The sequence below is a fragment of the Pisolithus orientalis genome, assembly GCF_024613125.1.
Source record: "Pisolithus orientalis strain OTSU chromosome Unknown F5J12scaffold_48, whole genome shotgun sequence".
Lineage (NCBI taxonomy): Eukaryota > Fungi > Basidiomycota > Agaricomycetes > Boletales > Pisolithaceae > Pisolithus > Pisolithus orientalis.
In genome coordinates this window covers 115709-132926 of record NW_026260829.1, presented here as the reverse complement: position 1 = coordinate 132926, position 17218 = coordinate 115709, and the positions used below count along the sequence as shown (strand labels likewise).

Below are 17218 nucleotides of genomic sequence, written 5' to 3'. Positions count from 1 at the left end.
GTAATATGTCACAATCATACCTAATTTGGACATTTGTCACGTGATGGAGACACCACACGTATGGCCACACAAAATGTCCGGACTCTGCTGTCTGAGAATACCCCGACCATACCAATTTACAGGTTATTCACTATACAAAACAGTTGCCTGCCATGATACAAGTACATACATACTAAACAAGCTTCTATGACTCCCATTCTTCTGGACTACAATCAGCAACTTGCTGGTTAATGTATTACAATGGAACAGGAGGCGGCCGCGCTGCATAGGTGTAAATGCCACGCATTCGACATGAATGAAGTGCGAATGTCTCACCGTTGACCTTACAGTTCGTGAACGACGTTGGGTTGTCCCTGATATTTCTGGGGTTGTATGAGCTAGTATAGGTGTTCTATTTGTCGCCAGCCGAGATGAGTATTTTATTTGGCTCGACGGCATAGAATGTACCTGTCCAAACAAGGCCCTAGCCTGTCCGAGTTTGTCTTCGTAGCGGCTCTTGTCACGACCATGCGTGATGGTGATGTCAATTTTCTCGTCCCGAGTCAAGAAGAGGAAGCTGTGCATTCACTGTAAACCCAATGCTACGAGAATCTAAGCAGACAGCTCACGGGATGACAAACTTCTTGTCGAAGACGCCTGTGTTTAGTTTCATCGAGGTAGGTGTGAATGTGACATTCTTGTAGATGCTCTGGTCGACGGTTGGGTCAGGATCAATCGTGGCATCCTTGCTATTGATCTCAATAGCACCCCAGTCAGTCTCGACACTGAGCAGACCAGCTGTAACGATGACAGGGCCTGTGCGTGCTTCAGCGTGGAAATGACAACACACAATCGAAAGAGTAACACACGGATGTGGAAAGTACTAGGATTGAACCTAATGTCGCTTTGATTGACACGACTCTCAAGACGTTCCTAGAGACGCAGATAACTAAGCTGAATGCTGCGACGAAATGAAGACTCACATCTGGGAGGCTGAGGACCACTTTTCCCAGGCGATCGCCCGCCCGAGTGGCATCAGCTCCGTGTGTGACCTTGATGTCCAAGAGGGCACCATTGCCGACAATGAACAGTCTATGCAATCAACTTCGTGAGCAATCATACCGAGACAGTCACTAAAGCACCAAGCACGCACGGAATATTGCGGGAAACGAAGTCGTAAGAGTCTGCTTTACCGAGTCGTATCGACCGCCCATCGAACTCGACGCCTGCGTATTCACCAGCTTTTTCTGCCGCAGGATCCTTCATAAAAGCAGCACCGGTACTCAAAATCTCCACCTTCGCCCAATCCGTAGTTATAGTCACATTGCACGGCATGAAGTCAGGAACGTCAATGCCGAAGTGTCCGTGGTGCAAAAGCGCATCAAGCTCTGCATCGGTCAGTATAGTTGGTGTCTTCTCTTCGTGCCAGAAGATCTTGGTCTGATCGATCACCTCGGTAGTGCCGTCAGGTCGCTTGACGGTCACCTTGCCAGTCGAAGAGTCAGAGTTGACTATCTCTGCGATCTCCTTCGCTCCAGACGTCATTACTTTCCAGTACTCTTGTTTCAGGTCCAACGCAACATTGTGCGAAGGAATCCATGAGGTAGATCCATCACTGAACTCGGCGAGGTATTCCATGTGCCGGCCGTGATCGATGTCACCGACAACCTTGCGACCACACTTGACCTCGCGAGACTGGCGGAGACGGCGGACAGGCTCCGTTCTGACCTCAGTACTATCAACCCCCTGTTGACTGAGAGCGGACAGCGAGACTGGGCCGTGTTGAAGCCGATTAAACTCTTGGTCAGTGATCTTCTTTTCTAAGGCCAGGGACAATTTCGTGAACTTGGACGCCACAATAACAACAGTTCTGACGCGACCGTATGCGACCTAAACGACAACCGTCTGAGTAAACGTTGACATGATGGGGGTGTTGTGGAGCAATTAGCTGACCTGGTGGTCCCTCATGGCCTCTAGCAAGCGCGTTGGAAGATGCAGTAACCAGGCTGGCTGTGCTTCTTCGAATGTGCCCGGGATCGCCATTTCGATTAGAGGCGAGTAAACTGGCTGAGGACACTCAAATGACTTTGACGTCTTGGTAATGTCGACACGGCGCACGCCAGCAGGACTGGGTTCGCCGTCTTTGGGAACGTCAGCGGAGCATCCTTTCCGCGTCGCTGCTGAGAATACGGAACGACTTGATCTTGAATTGGAATTCAGTAGCATGAGGGAGAGAGGCTATTAAGAGACGGGGTGGTTCGAGCAGTGAAACGCAGGAGAACAAGGGTCGCACTCACTGGTAGTAGCATTCACGTTATTCTTCAATTTCTCTGCGGCTTCACGGTACTGCAGGAGCTTCTGTGCATAGTACGTCTCCGCGCGTGAGGCATCGCCAACATTTAGACAGAGTACTGCAGGACGCTTGAATGTGACCTTCTCTTCCTCATCAGGAGGAACGATCAGCTTAAGGATATTCGGAGATTCGATGACACGACCTCCAGGGCCGGAGAAGATACGGCTGTTGGCGCCATGTTGGACCATTCCCCGCTTGGTGAGGAAGATGCCTTCGCCTTCGACGCGGAATACCTGTGAACATCATTGATAACTGTAAGGGGAAGCTTCGATTAAGGAAGCGTACAGTGGTCGTCTTGTAATTAGCCTTCGTGATAGATCCTTCAGAGCCTAGGACTGCGTCACCCACGGCAAGTGCGGCGACGTCAAAGACTCCTCCTCGCCAGTCGGACTTGAACTCAGAGACTGCGCCGAGGTAACCTTGAGGCTCATACTTCTGGTGCCGTGCGAACTCGATCCCTAATGGGATGTAAACAAGCACTCTGGCGCCCCGGAGATGTGAGACGCTTATACCTGTGATTGCTGCGTCTGCCGCGATACCAGCAGCAACACCCGCAAGGATTGGCGCTGCTGCACCTCCTGTGCCGACAGTGAGCGCGCCCGCACCAATGACAGCTAGGGTACGGGTCGCGGCCTCCTCAGAGTGAACAAATGCCTCTGTGTCGCCCAAAGCGAGATGGACAAGACCTAATCACATATTTTCAGACAGTGTTCTTGGAGTAGAAACGACCCATGGCCTGCCCTTCACATGGCCGACGATGGGAATGTTATCGGCGAGCTCGGAGATCTGTTGGCCAGGATGGTGCGTCCACGCGTCGAGGAATTGCTCCTGCGTTTTCTTTGCTCCTGCGGTGTCGCCAGTGACGGCTTGCCACAGCGACTTTAGTTGTGAAATGAAAGGGACGGTGCTCATGGTGTGAGATGCAGCCCGCAGAGGAGTGTAACTCGAAGTAGATATCGTCCTAGGTGCTCATCCAGGTCAGCCTTCAAGGTGAATCACCTTATATACCCCGTTCCATTATGTATTTCACTATGGTAGATTCTGAATTCAATGGCTCGTCGCCCACTCCATTGGGATACCGCGATCACTGTCGTAACATGGCGTAGCACAACCGGATCGCCGCATGGTGCATGTGCATGAGTCATTATTACCATTCGTCTTGCGATGTGTCGCATTGCTTCTGCGCAACTTTTAGTGACTAATTCAAATACTTACTTTCTGCACAGAAGACCGGATGGCTTGTGGGGCGGGCGCATCACAGATCTGCCGGTTGGCTGCAAGCCGAGCCGATAGGCATTGTACGCTGCATTGTGTGTGAAGGAAGGGTCGCCGCCGTGTTTTTGTTCCTGGTTGATTATATAACGATACAAGACTCATGCGGACGGTAGAAGGCCGCATGTATGGGCTGCGAGAAACCTAACTGATACCCTGAACCTGACGACAGGACCCCCTGAACTTTATCGAAGAATCTATCCCAGAATCAACACGAAGAATAGTGTGTATTTATCGGATGGTGGTCATTTGATCACCAGAACATTTCGAAGTTGGAAGGGGTGAGAAGCTGACGACTAGAATCCGTCTGCCGGTATGGAGCGTGGTCGAGACGCTGACTTGGAACCCATAAGAATCATTGGAGAGCCAGTTTTGGCTATACATATGCTCGTACACCTGGAGGTTCGTTTATCCGCCAGGGAGGGTATGCATATGTTTGTATGCGCCCATATTGATGGCCGGCGAATGGAAACCACGAACGCCTCCGGTATGCCCATTTACCGGAACAGCCGTATAAAATTCGCAGTTTGTTATATACTTAGCCAATAAACTGACATGTAAGTTGAAGATCGCGCGAGACGGAGACGACGGGATTTTTCTGGGGGTAGAGTTTTGGTTTTGTTGTTCAGGTGCGACAAGTAATGGTTAAGAAGGCAGAGCGGGCAGATATTACTTGGTGGATGTGAGTTGAGATTTGGAACATCTACTAGGGAGGGATTGTCGGACTGGGGAGGTGGACATTAGGAGACGAGAAGAAACAGAAGGAAGACACCCCCGAAAGCACCTCACCTACGCCGCCATTCAAGTCCAACAACATTCTCGAATTATGGGCCTTCGAGGCCGGTTTCTTGGCGCGTACCTGTCCCCATCATCCATCATCGCGTGCAGGGCATGCGTGAAGACAACGGTGTCCGCTGTACAATGGGGTGTGGTTGATTAAGTTGGATGAAGGACTGTGGATGAAAGAGCGATGAAGGGGAGGCATTTCCGCTGGGCTAGCAGGTTTTTGCCCCCACAGAACAACCCTCAGTCGACTCTGAAGCCTTTTCTGTTGGATGATCGACAATGTAAACAAGATCCATGACGAGGTCACCAAGCACTGGTCATCTCTGAGCCAGCGCGCTGATCGGTGACGTTGTCCACAGCCCCTCCCATTGCTGTCGACGACGGTCCCAGGCACTCCGCCCGGGACTGGGCCCTAATCAATCTCTACCGCGACAAGATCAACTGAGACACTTTTCAGGGCAACAAGATTTTTGTCGGTACGTTTCCATCTTATCTTGGCAACACTGTCCCCAGTTTTAGTGTTTATATATATATAGGCGGCAACTTTTCGATGGTCGACTTTATCATGAAGATGCACCCTCACCCTGAGGACCGGTCCAACTGCATGTATCCCTTCGAACAGCTCCTCCAGGTCAGAGGGGTCGTAGAGGACGACGAGATCCACAAGCCGCAGCAGCTCGATGCCAACGGCGAGAAGTGTCTGATTGTTGTCAAGAACGGAAAGACCACAGGCACCACCTTCGGTCGCCTTAGCAGCATGGAGTCGTTCGTTCGCACCTACCCCGAGTACGACATCAAGAAGACGTCGATAGAGATCGCTGTGTACCCTTACAGCAGGAAGGACGGTGCATTTTCTGCTCCCGGCGACTCTAGCGCTGCAGTGGTCGACTGGAAGGGCCGGCTTGTTGGGCTGATCGTCGCTGGTGCCGGCAAGCTCGAAGAGATCGACGTTACATACCTCACTCCCTACTGGTGGATTGAGAAGCAGATGAAGATGGTATTCCCTGACAGCTTCCTCTACGACGCCGTCGACTAGCTACGGACGGTCCACCAGTACAATGAATTCAAGGCCACAGCAATCGCCAATCCATACCATAGGCAGTTGTTCGAAGTTGATTTGGACTAGTCACATTGTCTGCAGGCATAGATTAGTACATTGTGCACAAGCACTGATGATTTGGAGTGGTTCGAGCCTGATCTCGACCGCGCACCTTCTAGAGAACAGTTAATTTCTTTTGGGCATATGTACGTTGATACTGTTCCGTTTAGGACGTGTGATTACATTTATTTGCACCAGCTTTAGGTTTTCTAGCACGGAAATACACTGAACTAGTATCTCGGGACGCAAATCTACGCAAATGCCATCATGGTCGATGATCCAGTGGATTCATCCAAGGAACATACCACAGTACTAGTGTGCTTTTTGCATGAAGCCAAGTGCTTGATCATGTAGAACATCTTTTCAATATTGGAGGGTTATTGTACGACATTAATGCCGAACAGACGGCGATAACGCACTCACCGTACAACTGGTACGATGTATAAATGTGAGGCCCAGTGTCATGGATGCCGAATAACGTACATATTAGTATGCCTACAAAAAAGACTGACCGTGTACCCCCGCCTTGAGCTTGCAGCACTCGAACCCAAGCGCGACGTCGTTCTTTCCAGCTCTTAATGACGGAAGCAGAAACATACCCGAGGTGTTACAACGTACACGTTTCCAGTCGCGCGGAGTAACTTGCAAGGGGGAGAGGTCAATCCTTACCGGCCATTCAGGATAGAAAGGAAAAGGTTCGATGCCAGGCACAGCAGAAACTGAAACTGCTGCAATTCCCAGTATGAAGAAAAGTGACAACTTCATTGCACTATGTGTGGGGGTCGGATGTCAGTTTCAGGCTGTCAGCAGCTCAACACGTGTATATTTATCTTACTTAAGAGCGTTGGCTCGGTTGACCGACGAGAACGAGCAACGTTGTGAGGCTCTAAATGGAATTCAAACCTGTTTAACGAGCGGTCCTTCTGAGCCACACTTCATCTGATCTGCAGAGCTCGATCAGCCTGCAGACAACCGTATTTCGCATACCAAAGTCAATCGTGGCGGTCACGTTGGTGAGAAAATATTCGTCGTTGACATGGACGACCTCGAGTTGTCTGCACAACGGAAAAACCCTTACCTTGAACTTGATGCCCCCGAATAAACCGGACGTATTAGAGACGAGTTAATCGTAGAGAAGTTGTCAACGCAGGTCGGTATCAGGCTATTCATTTCAGGATGCCATCACGGCCATCAAGTGTATCCATCCGAAATCTAAGAACTATCCGGCTGGGCTACTGTTGCATGAGGCCAGCCATATCGTTTCATTCTTGATTAGATGTAGAGTCGAGAAGCTGGTGACAACGGACTTACCATTCATCTCGCATGACGTATAAATGTGAGGTGCAACGTAAGAACTCAAGTCGCACCACCCCAGTTGCGTGGATGATGAACTGACATGGAGGGTGAAAAATATATATAACGTTATGCCCGCAGAAAAAATGGCTGACCATGTACCCCCCTTCATCAGCTTGCGGCACCCAAGCCCAACAATCGCATCGTTGGGTACACCACTAATGCCGTATTGCTCCAAGTAGTACTGAATAATGGGATCGGAGGCAATATCGAGGTATGTGCAGCACACATACTTGGAGGTGCGCGGAGTAACTGGCAAAGGGGGTCGTCAGTTCTTCCTTTGCGTTGAGGATCGCAAAGATGAACGTTCGATGCCAGGCAGAGCCGAAACTGAAACTGCTGCAGCTGCCACGCGGAAGATAAGTGATAGCTTCATTGCGCTGTACGCGGAGACCTAGTGTCGATGTCAGGCTGTTTGCAAATCAACATGTGCGTATTTATATGAAAGGAGTTTGCCCAGTGGACCGATGAGAGCGAGCTGCGCGACAGGCCCATAATTGAAATTTAAAACCTGCGTTGGCGGCCGTCATTCAACGTCGAACGAGACATACGTCGACACGCTTGCTGAGTGTCACTTGGCCTTGGTTCCACTTCGGACGAGCGAAGACTTGCACAAACATTGTATTATTTTGTGCCGTTGCACGACTTCACGGAAAACCAAGGTGGGAAAGTCTTGTTGCCCATTCAGGGCAGCAGCCTGCGTCGCCGATCTGCTAATCGCGGTAGGAAGTTCTTAGCCCATGTTGCGGACTCGGTTCGTGCCACCGCCACGACGCTGGGCAGAACTGCAGGGAGAGACAACTACCCCCGTTTATAGCTCCACTGATATCAATATGCCACCGCAGCTAGCTTCGTTGAACGTTCACACAGATATATAGCACGTACCCATGTGTAAGACACTCCCTTACAACATAATCTCAAATTGCAAGGAAATCGTCGTCTTCCTGCACCAAAATGTCCAACATCTTAAAGAATGGCGTCCAAGGAAAGCCTACGACGTTATGGTGATCACCGTCAATCTTGTGACTGAGAAGTGTGCCTAGACCCTGTTAATCCGGGTATCAACCAAATCGTGTGGTAGATCAGAAAGGCGTGCAAACATACTTGGACAGCAAAGCCACCCGCGCGATATGCACCCTCCAGTTCTCGACGTAAGCCTCGAGTAGATGCCAAGGGTTATCTGCAAAGTAGACAAGAGTCCGTTCGTCGAATTCTCCATTTGCGCGCCGTGCACATCCGCAATCGGTGGGCGAGCAAGTAAATCGTCTAGCGGATACACGTACCGAAAGCGTAGCCTGGAGCGGTTAAAATCGGGTGGGCTACCCACAGACACGACAATCACTTACCCCATCTCCCTTGTCGTGTACATATTTTTAATCGGAATTGACACCATGGATATTGAGAGGCAAAAAAGAAACAGAAGAAACGCACCTAAGGAAACTCTTGAAACCCCCTCATATACGCCGCCATTCAAATCCAATAATATCCTCAGATCGTCGGCCATCGAGGTAGGTTCCTCTAGCAACTCGTGATCTGACATGTCTGGTGATATGTCACATGACTTGTATATCACGTGATAAAGGTGTCACAGCGTGTTGGAACCGCGGAGCAGACTCGACCAAACCAACTAATAAGCAAGCGCGATGGACCCGAGTGAGATTGGCCGGTTTGGCACGCTGCGACTGATGAAACGCGTCGACCCAGCCACGCCAGTCGCCGCATTCCCCATTGACGACGACACAGTCACATTCGGACGCGACCCGTCTTGCAGCGTCAGGTTGTACTACTCATCAGTGAGCCCAGTACACGCGAAGTTGATCTTTCAAGAGAAAAAGGTGCCATCGGATATCCTTAGTTGTGTGTACACTAACTCTCATTTTGGCCGCTGGAAGGCGTTTGTCGTTGTGCTAGGTGCATCAGGTATACTCGTCGACGGGTGTCTAGCTCTCCCTTCCCAGAATCCTTTACTTCCAGTTACTATACCCGTACCAAACAATTCCACTCTCGAAATACGCGGTAAACGATTTGTGTTTACATATCCTCCCAAGGAAATGCGTGCAGCACTCTACTCCTCACCTTCGCCCACAAAAAACGCGTCCGGGTCATCAGTGGATACTGACGCCGAAATGACACCTAGGACGAGGAAGAAGATGCTGAGAATGTCGTTGATCAGAAGTGCAAAAGTATTTACGCCCAGAGGCAAACACGCAGATCCAGTGGAGAATTTGAGGATTTTGCAGACACCATTGAAGAGACGTGGGTCATCCCCGCTAAAACAGCAATACCAGACTCTGCAGAGAGCACACAATGGACAGGATTCCGACTCTTCTTCCGATTCTGATGCCGCCGACGAGAATGATGGAGACGGGAATGAAGCAGAGGAAGAAATTGTCCTCGTGGATGGTGATCATCCCCACGTTCTAGAAGAGGACAAAGACCTCGTCATACTCGAATCCGTCGAAGTCGAAGTCCCGGAACCTCCCCTCTCACCACGCCCTCAACAATCCGCGGCACCCCCCGCCACACCACACCGCCTCGGCGCATTTGGTCGTCCAGTCAATGTCCAAACGTCCAACCCAAACATGTACCAAACACCCCATCGCAAACCTGCCCGTCCCTCACTCCATCGTGCCGTTCTCATTCGCTCGGCGCAACGTGCAGTGTTGCGACAAGAAATCGAACAGGAGGAAGAGGAGTTGGAGGAGAAAGAGGTAGAAGAGGTTATTGTGGATGACCTTGAGGATGTTCAAGAGATCGAGGAGGAAGACGAGGAAGAAGAAGACAGGGACGAGGAGACAGAGGAAACGGATCTATCCTCTGGATGGCGCAAGGGTTTAGGCTTGGTAAAAGGCCTCGGGTGGCCGTTCCGCTCGTCCTCTGCTGCGCCTGAGGATGACGAGAATCACGAGAAGCTTGAAGATGGAGAGGTAAGTTGTCTGTCCTTTGTTGCAAGCCTTTGGAGGATATATACTGAAGGCTCGTAGGCGGAGATGGACGTCGATCAGGAGGCGCCACCTCTGTCCACCGAAGACCCCCAACAATCCGATTTAACTGACGCTTCCCCCGCACACCGACCCCTGGGAACGTTCATGACACCGCAAATCTCGCGCGTCAGTCTGACTACAGGCGTGGGCCGAGGTGCTGGGAGAAATTCGTTTGGAGGATATTCCTCTTCTTCCTCTGCTGGACTTGGCGGACCACAAAGAGTCCGCGTCGAACCCAAATGGAAGGTCACAGATATCGTCGTGCCAGTGCCGGATGAGAAAGAGGAAGGGGGGATGGATCCAGATACGGACATGCTGCATGTGTCTCCACGGAAGGTGAAGCAGGAGGAGCAGGTGGGAATGGGGGTTCTGAGCCCTCAGCGGAGGAAGCTCAGCGAGGAGGAAAAACAGGTAAACATTTCTTCTACTTCATTCAGGAATAAATTTGACCTTGACGATATTTCAGGCCATAAGAGAAAGACGTCGTTCTGCGCTGAGGACACCAGATCCTTATTTTGGAGGATACGTTCCGGGTATGGGGCCACGACATTCAAACGTCCATGCTCAAGCACCGTTGCCGGGGCTGTTTGCCACCACCTTGAATACGAATGCAACGAAAACGGACGTGGTAGGGAAAGGGAGGAGTCGAAGTTTGTCACCTGTGAAGATGGCAATGCGATTTGGTTCTCCAGCCAAAGTAGGTGTTTCTATTGAGGAGAGGGAGGAGAAGGGGCGCAGCGAAAGCGATGACGAGGAAAACACACGGTCTTTGTTGGATAGGATGAAGCAGACAGTGGAGGGGTTGAAGAGGAGACGGAGCGAAAGTGCGTTGGTGCAGAGTGGGGAGAGTAGTGGGTCTACGGTTGGGACAAGAGTGGACTTGGGAGACGACCAGGAGAATGATAATGAGAGAGTGGATGGTACGGAGGAAGAAGATGGGAAGAGTGACGTTGGGGGTGATGAGAGTGATAAGGAGAATGGTGATGTACAAAGTGATGACGGTGGCCCAATGGACGTTGAGGTCCCTGCAGCCCCAGATATTGGTGCGGAAAACAGAGCCCAGGCCGATTTAGCAGCGTCAAACCAAGAAAATGACGAGGACGCGCCAACCGATCTTCCTCTTCCAGCCCTAACCCGACCATCCCCCCAGACCCCCCAACTGGGCTCGCTTAAACATCTCTTCTCCAAGCCTAAACACGATGTCGGAGCTGCCACCCCTGTCATGCAGAGCATGCGCCATCTATTCAAAGGCGTTCCTATCTCTCGCAAGGGCATGCAGACGCCGAGTATGGATGGGGTAAAGACGATGTTTTTGAGGGAGGAAAGGAGGAGCAGAGTGGGTGATGAGACACCGACGATGAAGGCGACTGAACAGGGACATGCTGCTGTGCCGCCGACCCCCGCGACGCGGCGTCGGACGCCCAGGTTAAATGCGAATTCCGGAGTGGCAGCGACAGAGGGGACGGTTGTTTTGAAACTCGGGGAGGTACCAACTGATGATATCCCCGGTCCCGCCACAACCGAAGTGCTGGATGCAGCACCAAGCAAGACAAAGCCACTGAGAGTGAGGAAGCAGACACCTGTGAACGATGAGGTGCGTTTTATGTACTACTGCTGTTGCGGTGGCTCGTGTTTATTTTATTTTATTCCTTTCTTCATGCTTAGTGTAATCCGCCGCGACCATCTGCATCCTCGGAAGCCAAAGCCGTTGGAGGCAAGAAAGTAAAGGCTGAGAGTCACTCTGAAGTCGTAAGTACACGTATCATCACTTTTCCATCGCGCTGTGTATCGCATCGTGAACATTGACCGCCCCTTTCGTAGGTTCCAACGGCGCCGAAGCGATCTCCAAGTTGTGCCAAGGGAGTACCGATTCCTAAAGCCGTCGTAGAGCCGAAAGTGACCCGTAACAAGCCTGTTGTCGCCGCTGCTAGACCCAAATCTCGTTTGGGAACAACGAAAGCAGGCCAGGGATCGTCGTCTGTTGTACCTGTGACCGCTGCTGCTGCTGCTGCGCGGGGGACGAGGAGCGGCGTTCGGAGAGTTGGCGGCACCACGACGAGTGGTGGGACTAATAATGCACGTGGTCGTTCTGGTTCAGGTAGTTCAGGATCAGGATCAGGATCGAGGTCGGGCAGATCAACGCCCAGTGAGACTGCTCAACCAGCTGACGAGGATGACAACGACCCACTCGATACGATAGGTCATGCTGTTGAAGAAGGCGGACCTGGCTCGAGAAGAAGGACGCGTACAACTACGGCGACCATGAAGGCGAAACGGGATGAGGCGGAATGTGGCGTTGCTGGTCCAGCGGGTCGCACTAGGCGAGCGCCGACACCGTCGACAGTTAAACCCCTCGCTACGGGCGCTACCAAGGCTGGAACATCTACGACGAGGAAGAAAGCGGGTTCGGCGGCGACTACGAAAGCTGTTCCGGAAGTGAGCTCCGAAGTTGTGGATAAAGAGAATACGCCGTCGAAAGAGGACGAGAGTACGTCTAGCGGTCAGGATACGTCTGGAAACGCGACGATTGTTAAGACGGCAACTATGGCTACTCGCACGAGACGGGGTACTACGGCAGGCGCGAAGTCGAAGGAGGGGGAGAAGGAGGAGGGTGGTGGTCCTAAGACTGGGGGTGCGAAAACCAGGACTACGAGAGCGACGACGCGATCCAGGACGTGATGATCTTTGAATATCAGTTAACTTGTATTATCATGTACTGTTTTACAACATGTGATTGGGGGATCTTTTGTCTGAACTATAGATAATAGTGGTGCTCACAGTAGTGCTGGAATGGCTATGGATGGGCTATGGATGGGCTATGGATGGGCTATGGATGGGCTATGGATGGGCTATGGACAGGCTGTGGACAGGCTATGGAAAGGCTATAGAATTATATAATAGTGATAGATTTGAGGCTCTAACTGTACTCTGAAACCCAAGCCATCATTGCTGAGGTATAGATAAGATAAGATTTGCTCTCAAGGGCTCTGAGATTTCAATGGTAAAGTCAATCATAGCTACAGCTATGGCAGCACTTCAGTCACCCACCTAAGGGTACCTCTTATGGTGCACTTCACCTAATCACCACTACTTCTGTACAAATGTTATGGCACACACAAACCTTGACATTGTCAAGTATGCATTTCAGAGTTACAGTAGTGTCTTGGAGTTTTTCCCATAGGGCTTAGCATTTCTCCCAACCTTCAGAATTAAATTTTGATGTCCATCAGGATGCAAAAAAATGGTTTAAACCTGTTTAAACCTGTCACTGACTGGTCGTGACTGCAATTCTGTCATTCCCCATTTCTCTGATGTCACTGTGCTTAGTAATTATGGTACTATAAATTTTCTGCACCATTATTTTCCACCTCAGTGACTACTTTGTGCACTGAGGTGAGCATAGCTATATTTCCACTCATTTACTTGGTACTGACATTGTTATGCTCCAAAATGAGTGACTTCATCAAATGGACTAGTCATGAGTGTCCCAGATGAGCTTAGCAGGCTGAACTTGTCATAACCCCTATGGCTCAGATTCTGTGATGACTCCAGCAGAGTCTCCCCTTGGGTTTGGCAAGTTCTGTTGGGATCATGACAAGGGAAGTGAGGAGAGATCAAGAAAAGCTGAGTTGCAAAGTAGTGAAAAACTGAGGATACATGGTATGGTAGGTCTAACTTAAATACATCCTGGAGAGAGTACCATACCAGTTGTATCCATAAGCAATCAGTAATCCACAGTATAAACAGGTGAAATAGAAAGGAGTCACAAAGAGTCAGTGATGGGGATAGGCATGGAAATGAGGGATGCAGACTGTGCCATCAGAGTGCAGCATGGTGTCTGGTCATTGTGACTGTCAAGGATGAAACATATGAAATACGAGAATCAGTCAAATAGAAAAGGAATCCATACTAGTCACTTTAATGAGGTGGTGGCATTGATGATCAATGGGTTTCCAGGCAATGGTGTTGTATATTCTGTCTTTCACATTATACTTTCATCTGCATCTCACTTAGTATTATGGTACACATTTAGCCATATTACATAATCACATTCATTTTTGTACTTGAGTAGCATACTCACACCTCAGTTGGCTACTTAACCCAACTGAGGTGAGCACTTTCCACATCCTGTCTTTACACTCAGCTAATAGTCCTGTAGTATATATTCTACAAATTGGGTTGAGGTCTCCTTCAAGGTACAGGAGTCCAAGGACCACTGTCCACATGAAAGTCACAATGAAGCACATGACACACATGACCATGATGAAAGTCAGCAACTGACAAAAAAGGAAACACCCCTGACCATGGCATAACAAACATAGCATACACCAGCATGCAAAACTGTTGGCTCCTGGTTAACCATAGGTGGATGCAATTAGCATATTCTATAATTGAGAATGCAGTTAAAAAGGGAATTCCATCTGGTGGTTACAATGGACTCTGCTCACCAAATTTTGGTTGTTGCTGGTTGTCATTGCTGGTTGAAGTAGAATACAAGGTTTGCTCTGTGATGTTGGATGGGTGAGCTCAGCAAATAATATGTTTCAATGTAGCTGAGCTGTGGGTTGAAGAATAGTTGGCCCACAGATTATTATGCCACTGCCTCAGGTTGTAATGCATGAATTTGTTATCTATTCACTCATTTGGCTGCTGCTACAGATCACATATGAGTGCATTATGGTATGAGGACCATGTGTCACATGACAAGCTGACAAACAGTGACAACTCTCAGGTGGATGTCATGCTGAGCAGAGTACATGCTGGGGAGGAGATTGAGGATGCACTCTCCAACAGCTGCAATCACACATGTGGAGTTGGATGCTCAAACATTGGGTGATGTATAATGAAAGTGGGTGTAATGCTCAATGTAGACAATGTCCTTTAATCATACAGTACTAAAATGTATGGAGTGTTGTGCTATGGACAACAGGAGATTGAATGGGGTACAGTATGGATGTAAACCATCAAACCATTTCTTGAAGGAGATCCTCAGCAGCCCCAAGACCAGCTGAAGTGATGGGCCCAGTGAAAAACCTGTCATCTGTGTGCACATCTTCCATGAATGGGTTGTGAATGACATAGACCTTGTAGTGATCTTCATCCTTGGCAATTGTTTCTGAGATGTACATCAGTAAATCACTTTTGCTGGCCAGAGCTGTCCAGCACTGACAAATTCCCTAGGACTACCAGCTCACAAAGTGGTCTACTGATGTAACTAGAGCATAGGCAGGTGTTAGCATGACTGCTGTGTGTATGATGGCTCGTATTCTCACCTGTTCCAGTTGGGTGTGGTCCATAAATCACCCCATTGCTTTCTGTGTGCATCAAACCATTTTTCCACTTGTGACCAGAAATCCTCTCCCCTGGGGACACAGCCACCATGCTTTCACTTTTTCCTTTGAGGCTCTTGGGCAGAGTGGTGCTGTGAGCCTGAGTCATCTTCCATTGGTGGTGAATCATCCTCAACATCTTCCTCATGGTCAAGGAGCTCAGGATTTTCATAAGCAAAACAGTGCTAACACACAAAATTAATACAAAAATTGTAATTGGTATGTACCACTTACAAGTATAGCAAGTCAAGCAGTGCATGCTGGTGTGAGGCCCAAAGTGGGGCCACCAATTTTGTACCACTGCACACTTTCAAACACAAAATCAGAGAGTGTGCATGTTTCATCTCCAATGACACTATCTTGCAGCTATGACAAATGAATCAATCAGGATGGAGTTGGAAACAGAAAATGAGACATACCAGCTCTTGGAATGAATTATGAATGCTTGAGCATTGCCACTTGATATATGCCATTAGGATTTTCTCTTGTGCTGGGTTACCATAGATATTTGTGAACTGTAATTCTTTTTGGGATTGCTGGACCTTTGACTGGTGGAATTAGAGTGACTTAGAATCAGTATATATGGTTGCAAACCTCAACATCGAAGTGGATTGTCATAAATGTGATCCAGCTAGCCTCAAAAATTATGTCTCCAGCAACAATATGGACATTAGCCTACAAGAAAGAAATGGATGAATGGCTGAATTTGTGTGCTAAATAAACTAACCTTCTGTTTGTGTGATAGTGTAAATGTGTTTTTGAGTTGAATTTGCAGGTCTGTGAGAAGTTGTTGTGTGTTGCAGTGTGCATTGGTCATTGCCCAGTTTTCCTTGATTAGGCTGAAAATGGCTGCAAGTAAGTATGAACATGTAGCAATATCTGCTTTCTGGAGGCCACACCCCATCTGATAATGTATTAGTATTATGATTCTGTCACAAAGAGTTACCTGCCTTTGCAAAGCCATGGAGGTTATGCCATAGGTCCTGCTCAGAATCACCAAAACTAAACTGATTGGTGAGGGCATCAATAAAATGAGCTGGGATGACATCTTCATCTGGAAGGGTGGGATTGATATTGGGATTGTTTTGAGCAGGGGAGAAGTGTGGGGTGGTGGATGGGGTATGGGTGAATGGGGTGGTGGATGGAGTAGCAAATGAATGACTACTAGACTGAGTAGATGGAGAGTTCCTGATATTAGAAAAATTGAAAGACATTGAGGGTCTTGGGTACAGTAGTAGAAATGAGTGGAGTGAGTCAACAGACTGGGGGAACCATGGAGGGCAGCTGAGTGAGTTTTTATGCACATTAGAACTGAGATAGGTGTCCACATGTTCATCCACATGTTTCCAACATGGACTGGTAGGATCATCAAAAGGCTGTACACAGGTGTAACAAGACATGATGGTTTGCACACCACATCCAAGAACAAGGCCCCTGCACTGGTTTCGCAAAGGTGTATCACAGTGCAACTCACAGTGATATGCTGACTAAGGAACACATGACCAGTAATATGAACAACACATCTATTAGACTTGGAGCATAATGGTAGCATCTACTATTTAATCAGCCTAATAGAATGCCCTGATGAGCTCACCTGAGGTTGGGGGATATTGTTTGGGTATTGTGTAGATTTTTTATTGCCTATCTCATGAGCACAACCCTCCATAATTGCATGATCTGTGCTGAGTGGAGTTAGGGGTTCACAAACTAGGGGCAGAATGTGCTTGGCATCATGCATTTTTGCAGTGTTTAGCACAAAATCATTTGGGTTTCCCTTGTGAACAATACTGGGGGAGGTATTGGATGTTTCCTGGTGAGCTGCAGCACAATTGTGGATATCACAACAATGCTGAAGGTTGACTGAGCACAGTAACTGCTACTTGAACTAAGTATCATGAATGGATAAATGTAGTAAACTTACCTCAATGGGGAGAAGTATATTGGTATCATCATACTGCACCAATGGCATCTGATAAGGTCTGGTGGACCCCTGTATTTTTCCTAACTGAAGAAAAATGGCATCTGGGGAAGATGTCATCTCTGCAGTTGACCCTTGCCTTTG

At 49.0% G+C, this 17218-nt stretch overlaps 5 protein-coding genes across 5 annotated transcripts; 2 read left to right on the top strand and 3 right to left on the bottom strand.

Moving 5' to 3' along the window:
• Positions 1-61: 61 nt before the first annotated feature.
• F5J12DRAFT_859321 (uncharacterized protein) lies at positions 62-3714 on the bottom strand. Its single transcript, XM_051746804.1, has 13 exons — positions 3073-3714; positions 2845-3018; positions 2618-2790; positions 2277-2565; positions 2170-2217; positions 1933-2144; positions 1133-1869; positions 963-1071; positions 849-912; positions 609-795; positions 448-556; positions 316-391; positions 62-261 (listed from the first exon to the last, which is right to left on the bottom strand). The coding sequence occupies exons 1-13, from the start codon at positions 3242-3244 to the stop codon at positions 236-238; spliced, it is 2376 nt and encodes a 791-aa protein (XP_051595792.1). The 5' UTR covers positions 3245-3714; the 3' UTR covers positions 62-235.
• Positions 3715-4916: 1202 nt separating this feature from the next.
• On the top strand, positions 4917-5426 carry F5J12DRAFT_726806 (uncharacterized protein; the record flags this gene model as incomplete). Its single annotated transcript, XM_051741749.1, has 1 exon — positions 4917-5426. A coding segment is annotated over one exon (510 nt), but the record flags the coding sequence as incomplete, so codon positions are not given.
• Positions 5427-5719: 293 nt separating this feature from the next.
• Positions 5720-7462, bottom strand: F5J12DRAFT_786070 (uncharacterized protein; the record flags this gene model as incomplete). Its single annotated transcript, XM_051743364.1, has 10 exons — positions 5720-5740; positions 5795-5848; positions 5913-5919; positions 6002-6063; positions 6108-6217; positions 6801-6880; positions 6938-7026; positions 7076-7236; positions 7308-7353; positions 7394-7462. The coding sequence occupies 10 exons, from the start codon at positions 7460-7462 to the stop codon at positions 5720-5722; spliced, it is 699 nt and encodes a 232-aa protein (XP_051595790.1).
• A 1007-nt stretch (positions 7463-8469) lies between these two features.
• Positions 8470-11994, top strand: F5J12DRAFT_859278 (uncharacterized protein). Its single transcript, XM_051746803.1, has 4 exons — positions 8470-8677; positions 8735-9769; positions 9827-10237; positions 10293-11994. Exons 1-4 carry the CDS (start codon positions 8486-8488, stop codon positions 11550-11552), a joined length of 2898 nt encoding a protein of 965 aa, XP_051595789.1. The 5' UTR covers positions 8470-8485; the 3' UTR covers positions 11553-11994.
• A 2796-nt stretch (positions 11995-14790) lies between these two features.
• Positions 14791-16370, bottom strand: F5J12DRAFT_929602 (uncharacterized protein; the record flags this gene model as incomplete). Its single annotated transcript, XM_051749500.1, has 9 exons — positions 14791-14981; positions 15022-15041; positions 15100-15189; positions 15217-15295; positions 15465-15522; positions 15576-15704; positions 15751-15831; positions 15884-16005; positions 16103-16370. 9 exons carry the CDS (start codon positions 16368-16370, stop codon positions 14791-14793), a joined length of 1038 nt encoding a protein of 345 aa, XP_051595788.1.
• Between the last annotated feature and the right edge of the window lie 848 nt (positions 16371-17218).